This window comes from Antechinus flavipes, chromosome 3 (assembly GCF_016432865.1).
Source record: "Antechinus flavipes isolate AdamAnt ecotype Samford, QLD, Australia chromosome 3, AdamAnt_v2, whole genome shotgun sequence".
Lineage (NCBI taxonomy): Eukaryota > Metazoa > Chordata > Mammalia > Dasyuromorphia > Dasyuridae > Antechinus > Antechinus flavipes.
In genome coordinates this window covers 242,869,048-242,884,628 of record NC_067400.1, presented here as the reverse complement: position 1 = coordinate 242,884,628, position 15,581 = coordinate 242,869,048, and the positions used below count along the sequence as shown (strand labels likewise).

At 30.6% G+C, this 15,581-nt stretch overlaps 1 protein-coding gene across 1 annotated transcript in view; it reads right to left on the bottom strand.

The window, feature by feature from the left end:
- The window catches only part of DSCAM (DS cell adhesion molecule), an 818,605-nt gene that overhangs the window by 32,218 nt on the left and 770,806 nt on the right, over window positions 1-15,581 (bottom strand). Inside the window, exons 27-28 of the mRNA XM_051990574.1 lie at window positions 14,687-14,863; window positions 7,564-7,594 (exon numbers count right to left, since the gene is read on the bottom strand). Of these exons, the coding sequence (XP_051846534.1) occupies window positions 7,564-7,594; window positions 14,687-14,863 (208 nt within the window). The remainder of the gene's footprint in view (window positions 1-7,563; window positions 7,595-14,686; window positions 14,864-15,581) is intronic.

Sequence of the window (15,581 nt, the reverse complement as noted above, 5' to 3'; positions counted from 1 at the left end):
CTACCTATAAAATATATCAATAAAGGTTAACAATCCTAAAAATAAAAGTAATTACTCAACCAATGACAGAATTATAAGTACTAGATAGCTGCTTTTTAAAATTATATTAACAGAAATATATTTAAAAAAGTAACAAGGAGGCAAGCTAAAAAATTAACTGTATTAAACTGTTGTTTAATGAGTGAGGAATTCAGAGGTATTGATGAAGTTGTCCAAATCTTGATTCACTAACATGAAGAATATTTCTAATCACTTTAGGAAATAACATTAATGAGAAAATATTGAGTCAAGTTTGAGATACTTTTAATGATATAACATAACTCTTTGGACAATGAATTTATATCCAATATATTCATATACATATAAATGTATATGTGTATTTCAGCCTATATCTTGTTGTTGAAGAATACATTTATTACTGCTTTTCTTTCTTAACAAGGGTATTGTTAGTATACATTACTTACAGATTTCTTTTTTAAATAATAGCCTTTTATTTTCAAAATGTATGCAAAGATAGTTTTAAACATTCACCCTTGCAAAACTTTAATTACAAATTTTTAATATCAAATGAATCAGATTCATTAAAAAAATTCTGAGAATAATATCTGGTCTCAAACACTTAATGCTTTCTAACTGTGTGCTCCCAATTGCCTCCGCAAAAAAAAAAAAAAAAAAAAAAAAAAAAAAAAAAAAATTCTGAGAATCATTTCTGATTTGTTTCAAATTAATAGTTTGAATATTTTCTTCTACCATATTAATTTTCACCCAAATAGATTAAGATCAATTTATCTAGCTATATCTCTATATATGTGAGAAAGTATAACTTTTTACTTTAGAACTTAATCTCAGATTAGCTCTATTCTATTATATAGATCATTTAATCCAATAAAAATTTATCATTAGGCAATTTAACTGAATAATTATAAACTGTTAGACCATATGTTTCACAAACCAGATATAAGACTCCTTTTTAAAATAAAAAAAATAGCTGCAAAGTCATTCTATACTTGCATAAAATGCAGAGCATTTCAGTTTCTTGGGTCTCAGTCATATTTTGCTTAGAACCTCTATTTTTCTACTACAAATTTATGAAAAACTGCATAGAAACTTTAGAAATTTAATCAGGGATTGGTTCTGTTCTTGTGCAAGAAACAAACAGATCAAGTTCTAGTCTCATTATGAATAGTTTAAAGTAGTCATATTAGAAATGAAGAAAGCATAAAGGCCATACTTAGACAATCATAAAGTTTTTGCTGTCAAATTGGTTTAGGAATAAAGCTGAACAACCTCCCTAAAACACTGGAATTTGTACTTGCTGTTTGACTAGCCCTTACCAAGAAGGATAAAGAAAACTCATGGAAAATTCAATTACTTTCCTAGAAGTTATAATACCAAATAAAAATGGTCACCAAATTAAAGTGAACTACATCAAAAATCTGAACATAAAGCAATAAAAATATGAAGAATATCCTCATGGTCACATTTTAAAGTTGTTATCCAAATATCTTATCAGGAGACATTTGTCTACTACTTAAAGATATTATTCATAAATATTTTTTGAGGCATATTTTATTTTCATTTTCTGTTCAATAGACCATAACTTAATTGGTATCATACTCAACTTTATATTTCATTAGAAGCATTAATTAATAAAAGTATCTAAAAAATTAAGAACACAAAAGAACAATTACTAATTTCAAAAAATTAAGCTGATCTCTCAGGAACAATGCAGTTATGTTTTTTATAAGTAGCACACAACTCATTCTCTTATATTACTCCAAACCATCAAATATATTTTATAACTTCAGAGGTTGTGTGATTGCATTATTGCAAATATTGTCTTTGATGGAACAAATATACTCCAAGCAAAGTTTCTCATTCCGTACAACTGAGATCTTCTATGATATCCATTTCCTCATAAAATCTCTGGTGTGAGTAGCATCCAATGTTTTGGGGATCTTTCTCTAGAACTTCTGACACACCAGGGATACTATGGGGCACATGTATTCTTTATTGGTTATCTCTCAATACCCATACATAATCAACCCACCTCTGTGAGGGTACTTTTACCTTGTAAGCAAAATTACGTTTTTTCCTGTGACCAAATGTCATGCTGCAACAAGTTATGATGATTGAGGTAAAAGTTTAGGATGATATTCAACTGAACTCATAAAAGGTTAATAGGAACTTTATGATTAATTTCATTGTTTTCCTCTGAAACCATTAACAAATGATTTATTCAACTGTGATTATATGAACTGTTTTTCCTTATAAGTGAATCACACTTCTCAAAAGAGCTTTTAAAAAAAAACTAACAGCTTTATTTTCAGTATTAACTGAAATAAACTTCATACTATTATGAATGGGAACAATGTCTTTGATGGTAGGCCAGATCTCACTTCATTTATGCCCTCTTATGTAATGTGACTTGGTTATAGCATGCATGTCCACACAAGTCAACCAATCCTGTGTTTATTAAGTACTTGCTATGTTCAAGGTATTGATTTAGGCCCTGGTGATATAGGTGCAAAGAAAGACACAATAACTATTCTCAGAAATTTACGTTCAAATAGGAAAGAAAAAAAGACCTATCTCTATCTATCTATATATTTACATATATCTTGATAGCATTAATATAAAGTGAATAAATACAAATATTTAAAAAGTAGTTAAATATGAAGCAGTTTGGGGAAAAGCTTTATGAAGATATTGTTTGATTTGTCTCTTGAAGAAAGAGAAGAACTCTATGACACAGAAGCAAGGAGGAAGTGTGTTCCAGATGTGGGATAAATGGCCAAATCCAAAGCATGGAGACATGAGTATAAAATGTGAGGAACAGGAAAAAACTAAGTTTGTCTGGATTATAAAGTTTAATTAGAATAAAAGAAGTATTAAAAATACCTAGGATTTAAAGTAAATTGAATTATAACCAAATAGGAGAACAATGATAGACTTGTTCAACTTTTATTTGCCTCTACTTTCTTTGCTAAGATTGGACAAGATAGATAACAGCAATAAAGATAATAGGAAACTAACTTTGAAGAGCAGTATAAATATAATGAGAGAACCTAGCTGCCCTTGTATCTTAAGTTACCAAGAACAGATAAACTACAATTAGGGGCAGAGTTTTCTAAATTGCAAGGCATCTACAACTAGTGGGTGGGGATAGGGAAAAAACCTGGAGGGGATAAGGGAAGAGAAAGCAGTAACTAAATAGTATAATTTTTTTCCCATCAAAAGTATCCCAAAAAAAGAGATAATCTCAGATTTTATTGAGGAAAAAATTCTATGAAGTGAAAACAAATAAGTAACCATATGTCATGAGTGATCTGATATGGAAGGATGGACATAATGTTTTAAATAACATTAATGAATACAAAAATGGGAAAAATAATCAGATTGTACATAGTAGATATGTACATAGTAGATATGTGAACTGAATGTGAAGGCATTGAATGTTTGATAAAATTTTGAAATATTATTAATACCAAAAAAGGAACTGAAAGAGCATGAATACTACCAGCTAATACCATTACTCTTCTAGTTTTTATGAATACCAGCTATATTTTGAAAAAGTATATCTTTCATAAAGCTATAAGCATGAATACATATTTGCAAATGATAGTCAACAATAGATTGCATCTTGACTTTTTTAGTTTAATTAAAGACATGGAGAATATAAAAATGTTACTGTTTGTCATTTATGGATCATGAAAAAAAATGGTTCAGTAAACCAAAACATTGTAACATAAATCATTTTAAAATAAAAAGTCTCCCACCCTTAAATCAAAACTATTTAAAATTGAGAAAACAACAGGGAAAAAATCTATTTGGTAATATGTTAATTAAAACATACAAGAAAAAGTTTTAATTACAGAGATGAATGCTTGACAATGATTTTCATGTGTGTGATGGAAAAGGCCCAGAAAAGAATCCAAGATGAGGTACTACAGCTGCTTCTACATGTGGATGACATTGTACTTATTACATCAAATCTCAAGACATTATAATATCTTGTGGAAAAGAACTATAATCATTTAAAGAGTTTGGCCTGACCATCTCTATAGAAAAGACCAAGTGGATGAAAAAAATCTGTTCTCCAGAGTGATTTTGGGCTTCCCATCTTTTACTTGGTGTTCTCAGAGAATCTAACAACAGGATTCGACAGGCTAGTAAGTAGATTTGCACACAAAGAAACCAAACAAATAAGGTATAAGGACCACTTTTTCAGTACCTCATAAAGTGAAGAAAATTACTCTTTTCAGTTTCTAAAGCTTAATGTGCTCTCTAAGCTTGAAATTATTTTCCCCTGGATTCTGCCTTGTTTCAATTATTCTTACAGTATCCCCTTAGTAAGTACACCTTTTAAAAGCTTCTTAAAAGAGACAAAGCCAGAGTGGGCAGAGAAACGGCAGGAACTTGCCTGAGCTCTGCCTCACGACTCTCCAAATACCTTTAAATAACAAATTCTACACCTGCAGAATCAACAGAATGATGGAATTAAACAATTTTCTAGCCCAAGAAAATTTAGAAAGTGGTAGTAATGATCTGTTGCACTAGGATAAGACTGAAGTACAGTCCAATGCAGTACATGTTAACACAGATGAGGCACAAGTAAACCAGGAACAGGTCTTATAAGGCAATTGAATCAATGGCAGCAGTGGCAGTTTTTGGACCTTTCATACCACAAATGATAAAGGGAGCAGAAAACTGATCAGAAAAAGATTACAGGGGCTTCTTTGCTAGCATCAGGGCAAGGGCTCTGTTGCATTTTCCATTCTTGAATCTGAGTTACAGTCTTCTGCCTAAATACTAGGGCAAGGAAGAGCACTAGCATAGGAAAGCTTGTGACTTCAGGGGAGCTGGAACCCTGCTCACAATTCCAGAGTAGAAAAGAATACGTGTGCTCACTCACAGGCCATTGCATTATATGGAAGAGTTGAAAACATATCTCTCCCAAGATCAGATTACTTTGGAAGAATTGAAAGAATTACCTCTGAAAACAGTTTCATAAAAAGCCTGAAGCTTGGGATGGTGCTCCCTCCATTTAAAAGCAGAGCTTCACTTTAATGTAGATTTTAAAAATCAACAAATAGAATGGAAAATGAGCAAGCAGCAGAAAAATATCCTGACTATAGAAGGTTACTATTGTGATAAATAAGATTGAAACACAAACTCGGAAAAAAATGTGAATTGGCCTCCAGCCATTAGAAGCATTCAAAAGAAATCAAGAGAAGTAGAAGAAAAATTAGGAAGAAAAATGAGAGCAATGCAAGAAAATCATGGAAAAGAAAATATAACAGCTTGATAAAGAAGGCACAAAAAATACTGAAGAAAACACTATCTTAAAAAACAAAATAGACCACATGGTAATAGAGACACAAAAATCTAATGAAGTGAAGGATGCTCTGAAAAGAATTGGACAAATGGAAAAAAATATTCAAAAATTCATTGAAGAGAACTCTTTAAGAAGCAGAAGTGACCAAATGGAAAAGGAGAGACAAAATCTCATTGGAGAAATAATTCTTTAAAAATTAGAAACAGGGAAGCAAAAGTCAATGACTATGTGATATCAAGAAACAATAAAACAAAATTAAAAGAATGAAAAAATTAGAAGGAAATTTGTACTATCTCCATGGAAAAACAACTTACCTGGAAAATTGATCTAGGAAAAATAATTTAAGAATTATTGGACTACCCAAAAGCCATGATTCCCCAAAATGAGCCTAGACATTGTCTTTCAAGAAATTACCATGATAAATTTATCTCATATTCTCCTAAAATCAAAACTCTCAGGAATGTTATAGCTTAATTCCAGAGCTCTGGGTAGAAGGGAGGCAGATTGGAGGAGGTAAAAATTAGAAGCAAAACACTTTTGAGAATAGATAGGGTGAAAGGAGAGAGAGATAATAGGATAAACAGGGGAAGAAAAGGATGGAAGGAAATACATAGTTGATAATCAGTACTGTGAAAAAAATTATAGCAAGTTTCTCTGATAAAGACTTCATTTCTGAAATATACTCAAAATACTTTAAAAAAAAAGCAGTCAAATTTATAGAAATAAGTCATTCCTCAACAGTAAATCTTCAAAGGCTATGAATAGATAGTTTTTAAAGTAATTAAAGCTATCTAATGTCACATAAAAGTGCTCTAAATAACCATTAGTTAGAGAAATGCAAACCAAAATAACTTAGAGCTACCACCATACACACACCAGATTGTGATAGAAAAGGAAAATGACAAATATTGCAAGGGATATGGAAAAATTAAAACGTTAATGCACTGTTGCTGAAGTTGTATACCGATTCAACAATTCTGGAAAGCAATTTACAAGTATACCCAAAGGGCTATAAAACCATTTGAACAAGTGATATCACCAACAGTCCTGTACTTCAAAGATACAACAACAAAAAGGAAAGGGATCTATATGTACAGCAATAGTTATATTACCTCTTTTAGCAGTTGCAAAGAATTGACAATTGAAGGCATGTCCATTAATTAGAGAATGGCTAAACAAATTGTATGTGATTGTGAGAAAATACTATTTTGTTATCAGAAATGTTGATCAGGATGCTCTGAGAAAACCTAAAAACATTTATATGAACTGATGCAAAGTGAGATGAAGAGAACCAGGAGAACATTGTATACAATAACATCAATATTGTGTGATGATGTACTGTGAATAACTTAGCTTTTTTCAGAAGCACATGGGAATTATCTTGAACCATGTTCAAGCATCTGAAGATGCTATCTATCACTTGAGAAAAAACTAGTGAAAACTGAATGCACAATGAAGATACTTTTTTTTCTTTCCTTTTTTCCTTTTTCTTTTTGTTTGTTTTCTTTCATAGCATGATTTACATAGAAATATGTTTTATGTGACTACATATATCAAATTATGTTATTATTATTATTATTATTTTTGCTAATAAATACAGGGGAGAGAAAATTTGGAATTTAAAATTTTTTGGGAAAAGAATGTAAGATTAAAAAACAGAATATTAAATTACTTTATGAGTCTTAAATAAAGGTACTCATATTGCTTCTACATTGATTACCATGTGGAAGTTTGAAGTGTTGGCATTAGAAAATCACTATAATCTCTCAGTGATATTCTTAGAACTCTAAAGGAAGATGCAGTCATTGCAGGATCAGACACTTGCATATAACAGTGGGAAATGGGATAAAGGTTTTGAGAGTTTTTATTCACTACATTAAATTAAGAAGTTTGTTAATCCAAACTTGAAGAGGGTTTTAATTAGTAGCTCCATACTTTGTACTCTATCAAATAGAGCAAGCAAGCTGAATAGGCTTTTAAGAAAAGGTATATTGAAAGTATTTTCTTTAACATTTGTTAGTTTTGCAAACCCTTAATGAATCCTTAACAGGGAAATTCAGGTAAATATACTTTTGGAAAATTATATGATGAATGAAAAATATGTAAACCACTTTACATATATATATGATATCTATATATAAAATGTCATAATTTAAAACTCAAATTATTACAGAAACTTGGAAAATGTTAACATTAAGTCTACAGATGATGAGCTTCATTCTTACCTCATAAGCATTTCAGCTAAACTCTTTGCATCTGGGGAGCAAAGAAAACCCAAATAATAGTTAATGTCAATAAAACATAAGCAACTCATTAACATTTTTTTCTATTTAGGATATATATTTTTGGGTTGTAATTGCTATAATTTCTATGATCCATACTAGGCAATTAAAAATGGAATTGTTCCTGTTCAAATCACTGTCAATAGCAAAGCAGTTCTAAAATTATCTTAGATCTCCCTACACTTGATTATCATATGTCTTTTATTAAAAAAATTTTAAGTAGGAAAACTTCTCAAAAACATGATGAATTTTCATCATAAACTAATGACCAATCTGGAAAATTCAATTTTATTTTACACAGATTATAATTTAGAAAAGTTTGTCAATAGGGAGAAACATTACTTTTTCTTTTTAAAAATAAATTTTTATTTTTTACATCTCGATAACTTCCTCCTATTTCATTCCCCTACCCCTCACTTTCCAGAGCCATATCCCATAAAATAAATTAGTATCTTTTAAATTATCAGAGAAAAAGAGGGAAAATCAATTTAAATGACTAATATATCAAAAAGTTTGGAAATAGGCTCTACATTTGTGGAGTTCTCACTATTGCCCAGGAATGGGGTAGGGATTTTTTTTTTTGAGCCATATTTGTTCTTTATAATTTTCTAACATTCACTTTTGATTTTGGAGACATTGTGAATATTGTTTTTGTTTTCATTCTCCTCTGAATTGGTACATGTAGATTTTTCTATGTTTCTTTGTATTCATTACATTTGCTATCTTACAGTACAACTACATTACATTATATTCATGTACTATAGTTTGTTTAGTCATTCCAAACTGATGGATATCCACTTTGATTCAAACTTTTTGTCCACTAAGTTTTGCAAAAATAAACCTTGTAAATCTAAGAATAAAATGCAATTAAATACTTTTGTATACATAAAAGAAAGGTAGTTTTATAAACACTTTAAAGATACTTTAAAACGTGTTTTATAGACCAAAGAATAATTAAATTCCATTATTTAGTTTTTTGATAGTTATATATCTTTTCAGACCATAAATGTTTTATTAAACCAACATTAGATTATAAGGTTCAGACATATATTAAGGAATATTACTTTTTCTTCCCTAAAATAAAATCAAGGTATAGTACAATGATTGCTAGTTCTTGTTTAAGTATCTAAAGTATTGATTATACTCAGAAGGGAAAAGAAATCTAAACTTCCCTTAAACAGCATGTGTATGACATATGTATGTATATGTCTATATACACATATATATGTTTATGTATATGTGATTTAACAAAAATAAAAAATATATATTAAAAAATCTACACTAGAGAATTTTACTTTATTCCTATAATTCCTTGTTTCCTTTAACACTTGGATTATCACATTTTCTATACAAAATGTTTTTTTTTTTTATCAAAAGGTACAAAACTTTATTTTTGATATGTAGTAATCAGGCAAAGTTCCTAGAGAATTTGCCAAAGCTCTAGCTTCTAAGAGTACTCTCCCTCAAATTTATTTATATATCTGTTGTCTTCCACTTACCCCCAGATCCTAGGAAAAGCAAAGAGGACTCCTATAAAGTCTTGGTTCCATGGGAAAAGATTTCAGATGTTACTAGATGTATAGTGGTTAGCACTAATTTTTAAAAAAATACTAAATAGGTAGTCCATAGAATGCGATAGAGAAAAATGGAAGAGATTCATAGTCTCCTTAGAGTGAGATAAAATCTTGGGAATCATCACTACTTTTATACTAAGCTCTGGGGTTAGCATGTAGACCAAAGAAAGGCAGTGAATGAACGAAGAAGAGTGAGAATTCCTTTATGATTTTTACTCCCATTTTTAAAAATTATTTTTTCTGGTTATACATGTATATTAACTTTTAAATATACATTTATTTATCAATCACATTGGGAGAGAAAGATCAGAACAAAAGGGAAAAAATCATGAAAGGAAAAAAAAAGAAAATAAAAGTGAACACAGCATGTGTTGATTTACATTCAATCTCCATAGTTCTCTTTTTGGGTGCAGATGGTGTTTTCTATCCAAAGTTTATTGGGATTGCCATAGATCACTGAACCACTGAGGAGAACCAAATCTTTCATAGTTGATCATTACATAATCTTATTGTTACTGTGTACAATGTATTCCTGGTTCTTCTCATTTTGCTCAGCAGCAGTTAATGTAAATCTTTCCAGGTCTTTCTAAAATCAGCTTGTTCATCAATTTTTTTTTTATAGAACAATAATATTCTATTACTGCCATATACCATACAATATTCAGCCATTTCTCAATTGATGGACATCTATTCATTTTCCAATTCTTTGCTACCACAAGAAAAGCTGCTACAAACATTTTTGCACATGTGGGTCCTCTTCTCCTCTTTATAATTTCTTTGGTATACAGGTCATTTCTACTTTTATTATTCCTTAGTTTCTCTGTTATTTCTTTTTTTTCCTGTTATTTCTGCTTGCTCAAACCCAGCATCTCTTTTTTGATCTCAGTGTGATACATGCTTTTTATTCTTGGGACACTATTGTAATCTATGTCTCACAGCCATAAAGCAACACTGAGATGGGTGGGATGGGGTGAGGATGTTGATCTTAATCAATGGATTTTTATTTCTATGGAAAGCTTGCAATCATAAAAGAAGCATTGCAATTCTCTGAAGGCAAACAAGCCCATTAACTTCTTCATTCTATTCATCTGTGTCCCCAGCTCATTGTTTATTTGTACTCTTTGACCCCATCATACTTTATATCTCTATAGACTATTCATCCAAACACTTGGGATCAGATATTCTTCCTCCAGTTGGTCTTTTCTGTGTGGATGGTCAGATTAAACTCTTTTGGGTGACTAGATATTTTCTAGGAGACCTTATAATATTTTGGGGCTTGATGCAAAAAGCAGTGTTATCCACACACAGAAAAACCCCAAATACCTCACCATCTACTAGAGATATTTATCTAATCTGGATTCTTTCCTAGACTCCCTGCTTTATGCTGATGAACACAATTTTCAAATACTCATTTTTGTTTGAAATTGTTTCTGATGTTTTTGTTTATCATGTCACTAAATAGGTAATGTTATATCAATATTAAATGATTTTGATTAATGGATGATACATATTTTCAAAAAATCATGTAAGGCAGCATTTTGTCTAATGAATCAAATGTTTTTTTCATAATCAATAAACAATAAGCACAATGAGATTTTTATATTCTGCAAACCTTCCAGTTAGCTGTGAAATAATATATACTTCAGAGTATAGATGACTCATAAAAATTTTGTAGTGTTGGGAGAGGGCAATATGATTTTACTTAAATATTTTCCATTTTTCCAGTTCTTGTCAAATAAAGTACTTTTCCAAATAGTTCAGATTTTCAAGTGACTTATTATGTTATTGAAGTCTATTGGTCTGTTACTTGTTCATTTAGTCCACTAATGTAATTAAATTTTTTTTCTAATCAGCTAGTTTTGATCAAAATTGCTTTATGATATAATTAGATTTCTGTAAGAGTTATCCCCACTTTAATCCTTCATTTTCATGTTTACCTTTAAATTTCCAAATTTTTCCAAATGAACTGTTATTTTTCCCTTTAGATCTAATAAAAATTTATATTATTTAGCTTAGATTACTCCTCTGGAAATTAGCATGATATAATACCAAATCTATAAATGAATTGACCTAATTTATTTACAGCTGATGAGCAATGAATAGTTCTTGAATTGTCATTTTTTAAGATTTAAAGATCATCTTATAACTGTATTTATATATTTTGAATATGATATGGCTTAGCAGTTTGCTTGTCAATTATTATACATTTTATTATTTTAAATAAGATTTCTCTTTCTATTCTTTCCTCTTTTGTTTTAATTAAATAGGCCTTTTCCTAGGTTTTTTTATATCTTGTTTTAATTAAGCTATTAAGTATCTAATCAGTTGCTTTGCTGATTTTCTGGGGTTTTCTAAGTTTCCTTCCTACCCTGGTGTCAGAAAACAGGAATATTATTTGTCTTTCTTTGCCAATGTTTATGGTCTTGCTAGACTTACAAAAGCTATGTCAAATAAAAGTAGAAAGTGGAATTACTCCTTACTTTTGGGGCAAGCTGTTAGTGTTTTCCCAGTGTAAATAATGCTAATTTTAGTTTTAAATATACCTTTAAATGAATTTTTAGTGTTTTTTGTATGAATTATTTCTATAAATCCAGCTTTCTTGAATCTATTGATGTACAATAAACCTTTACTTATCGAACATGTTATTTTAATTCTCTTTCTTTCTTTTTACATAAGTATTTTTATAATAAATTGTTGGGTTCTGTTTTCTTATTCATTATGCAGCTCTCTTTCAAAAAGCAAATTTTTAAAGATGATATTGTTCTGCCTCAGTTTCCCTAGTGGCAATTCACACTTGCTGGCCATTAGGACTGAGATAATTAAGGCCACTCTGGCATTCCAAAGAGTCATAACAATCCAGATGGCTTATCTCAAATGTTTGGGCATCTCCTGGGCTCAGACTTCCTGTCTCCAAGCTTCTTCCCTCTCAACTTATCAGAATTTATGATCCTTCCTTTCTTACCCCTGACCTATCAGAATTGAACGTATGGTCCTTCTTGGAGTTTCTGCTCACCTGTGCTCTGCTCCCCTACCCCCCAGCCTTTGTTTCCCTGATTGCTGGAGTCCTGTGAGTCTCTGGAATCCTTTACTGAATACTTTGAGACAACAATCCGATTCAACTGGCTGTAGGTCAACATGGATCCTGTTTGGCCACCAGTCCAAACTCTCCACTATTAAAATATTAAAAACACTCTAATCTCTGTCTTGCCTCAGTTTCTCTGGCATTACAACATAAAGATAGTCAATATTTGGACTTGTTTTGGGAAGGAAGTCATTCTCTCTTAGTAGACACTCTGTTAGCATATATCTGTTAGTCCAAACATTCTGAAAAGGAACTTGGAATGATGTTTTTTAAAAAGTGACTAAATTGTCCATACAATTTCTTCTAGGCAATCAGAATGAATAAAAGTTCTCAAATGCCCAGTGTTCTTGCTAATACTTTTTGTATTATCAAAAAATTACAAATAAAGGAGTTGTCCATCATCAAGAAATGGCTAAATAACAATAGAATATTACTACATTATATGGAATAACTAACAAAAAAGACATTTGTGGACTAATGTAGAGTAAAATAATCTAAAAAAGAAAAAAAATATATACATGATCAAAAATTGAAGCAAAATCCCTGGTATTAAAAATAACTATACAGGGCCTTACTAAAGTTAATACAAATGAATCTTATTCTTCTTTTCAAGGAATATACTGTTGAATTATTGATTATATAATGGTCAGAATTTCAGATATTGTCAGATTCAATATAAATGGTGCTTAATTTTACCAAACTGTGCTTCTCCTGGGTAGATATTTCAAAACTTACTGAATGTAGCTCCTTAAAATGAATGCAGGCTAAATAGACTGGGCCTTGAGGCCTATTCCTCAGGGAACTATGATATTATAGAATATAATTATAGGTGTGATTGCAATGTCAATTGTGATAGAAAACAATATCTCTTTAGGACTTCCATTATTAAATTCCTTTGCATAGATGGACTTCATTTAGAATTTATCTATGGTAAATTCAAGTGTATCAAAAAATAATTTCTTAAATGTAAAAATAATTTAAATTGAATACAGAAAGAAGAATGGTTTTTTGTTTTGCTTTATTTTTATTTACATTTTAATTTATTTTGAACTTATGTAAAAAACAAACATTTCCAACACATAGAAGGGGAGTGTATTATTCAAGCAATCATAGAACTCCATTGATACATAAAACTTGCTTTACTTTTGAATTATATAATAAATTTAAAATGTAATCACAAAGCAATCTTTCATTTCTGAAGGACCTGGTATTTACATTAATCCTTTTTTTTTTCCTCCAGAAAAACATTATGTGGTGTTTCAACTAAATATCTAACTTAGGCAAGTACATTTTCTCTCACTGCTATAAAATATAATTACAAATGGAAGACTACTTTCAAATCTTATCTGTGGCAATGTATACAAAATTATTTTCAAAGAAAATCTGATAAGTGGTTAAAACAAAACTGATTGTCTTTCCTTTAAATCTATTTCTGTCTTAGGTAGCAACATTTTTCTAACCTCCCAGTTTACAATTTGGTGTTATCTTCAATTTGTATCTCTCTTTCAATCTCCCCTATCTAATCAATTGCCAAATCTTGCTCTTTCTTCCTCAGACAAAATCTTATGAATCTGAGCCATTTTTACTACTCATACATTTACCATATTAGTTCAGTTTTTTATCACTTCTTACCTAGATTATTACTACATCCTCCTAATTGCTTTTTCTACATTATCATTCTCAATTTTAGTACACCCTACACACTGTTACCAACTTAGTTTTCCTTAAGTCATACCAGGTCACTTATCTACTCAACAAACTTTACTGCTGTTCTTTATTGGCTCTAGAATCAACTAAAAACTTTTCCATTTAGCTTTGAAAGCTTTTTGCAATTTGGTCTCAGCTATCTTTCTAATCTCTTTGGATACTGGCTCCTTCTCTCTATAATCCAGCCAAATTATCCCTTCTATTCTTCATATTTGACACTTCATTTCCTGTCTTCTTGCGTTCATGCCTTCATGACTGCCCTACATACTTTAAATGTGCTTCTATGTCTCTGCCTTATAGAGTATTTCTCTACCTTTAAGATGCAACTCAAGTACTATCTTCTTCAAGAGGTCTTTTCCAATTTCCCCAACTTTGCATACCTTTTTTTAAAAAATTCTTTGAATACTTGAATATGCTTTTATTGTCTCCCTTTTTAGAAGATAAGGTCCTTGGAAGTGGAAATTGTTTCATTTCTTGTGTTTGTATCACTATAATCTAGTATTTTTTTTTTTATTGTGAACCAGGCACAAAATTCTTGGTACATCATAGGTGTATTCTTCATTTATTGAGGTAATGACAGTGGGGTTGAAGAACTATAACTGATTCAGTTTTAAATAATTTTTGGATCCATTGTAATTTCACATTTTGGTATCAAATGACAGTGAAAATACCCTAGAATAAGAGAACCATTGAATTCTCTTACCTCTTAATCTCTTCAATCTTTGTTCTCTCCTTCTTCTCCTTACAATCAACAGTAGCACAAACAACAGCAAAACTCCAACCAAAATGCAGGAAATAGTCACTAGCATCTTTAATCCTTCATTGGTTGCCAGCCCTTCCTCATTTTGGACAACTGATTTAATAAGTGGAGGAATTGTGCCTGAAAATAATTTCATAAAGTTAGATTACTCTGAAGAGAAAATGATATAGTCTTTAGAGATAGTAGGGTATTAGAAAAAAATCAAAACACTGGTACCTGGATTGTGTTATAAAATTACTTAATTGGCATATGATGAATTAATTTATTAAATTTACTCATCCTTCCTACATATAATACTATTTGTTTTAGCTCACCCTTTTGTACACCAAATAGGGGTCTCTAAAACAGACCAATGGCATTTGTGTTAAATGAATTTCACTTAGTAAATGCACTGCTGGGTATAAGAAATGTTCTACTTGAAGCTAAGGGTGCATTTGTAAATGACAAAGAATTGATTTGGAATTCAATATTTTCTAGACTGTTCCCAACTCTATAATTGGAAGACTACTCAAAAACAGCAAAGCCAAAAAAAAAAAGAGGGGGGGAAGAATAAATTGAGCAGGAAGACAATTTTTTAAAAATAACTTTTTATTGACAGAGCCCATGCGTGGGTAATTTTTTTTTTTTAAAACATTATCCCTTGCACTCATTTCTGTTCTGACTTTTCCCCTCCCTCCCTTCACCCCCTCCCCCAGATGGCAAGCAGTCCTATACAAGTTAAATATGTCACAGTGTATCCTAGATAAAATATATGTGTGCAGAACTGAACAGTTCTCTTGTTGCACAGGAAGAATTGGATTCAGAAGGTAAAAATAGCCTGGGAAGAAAGACAAAAATA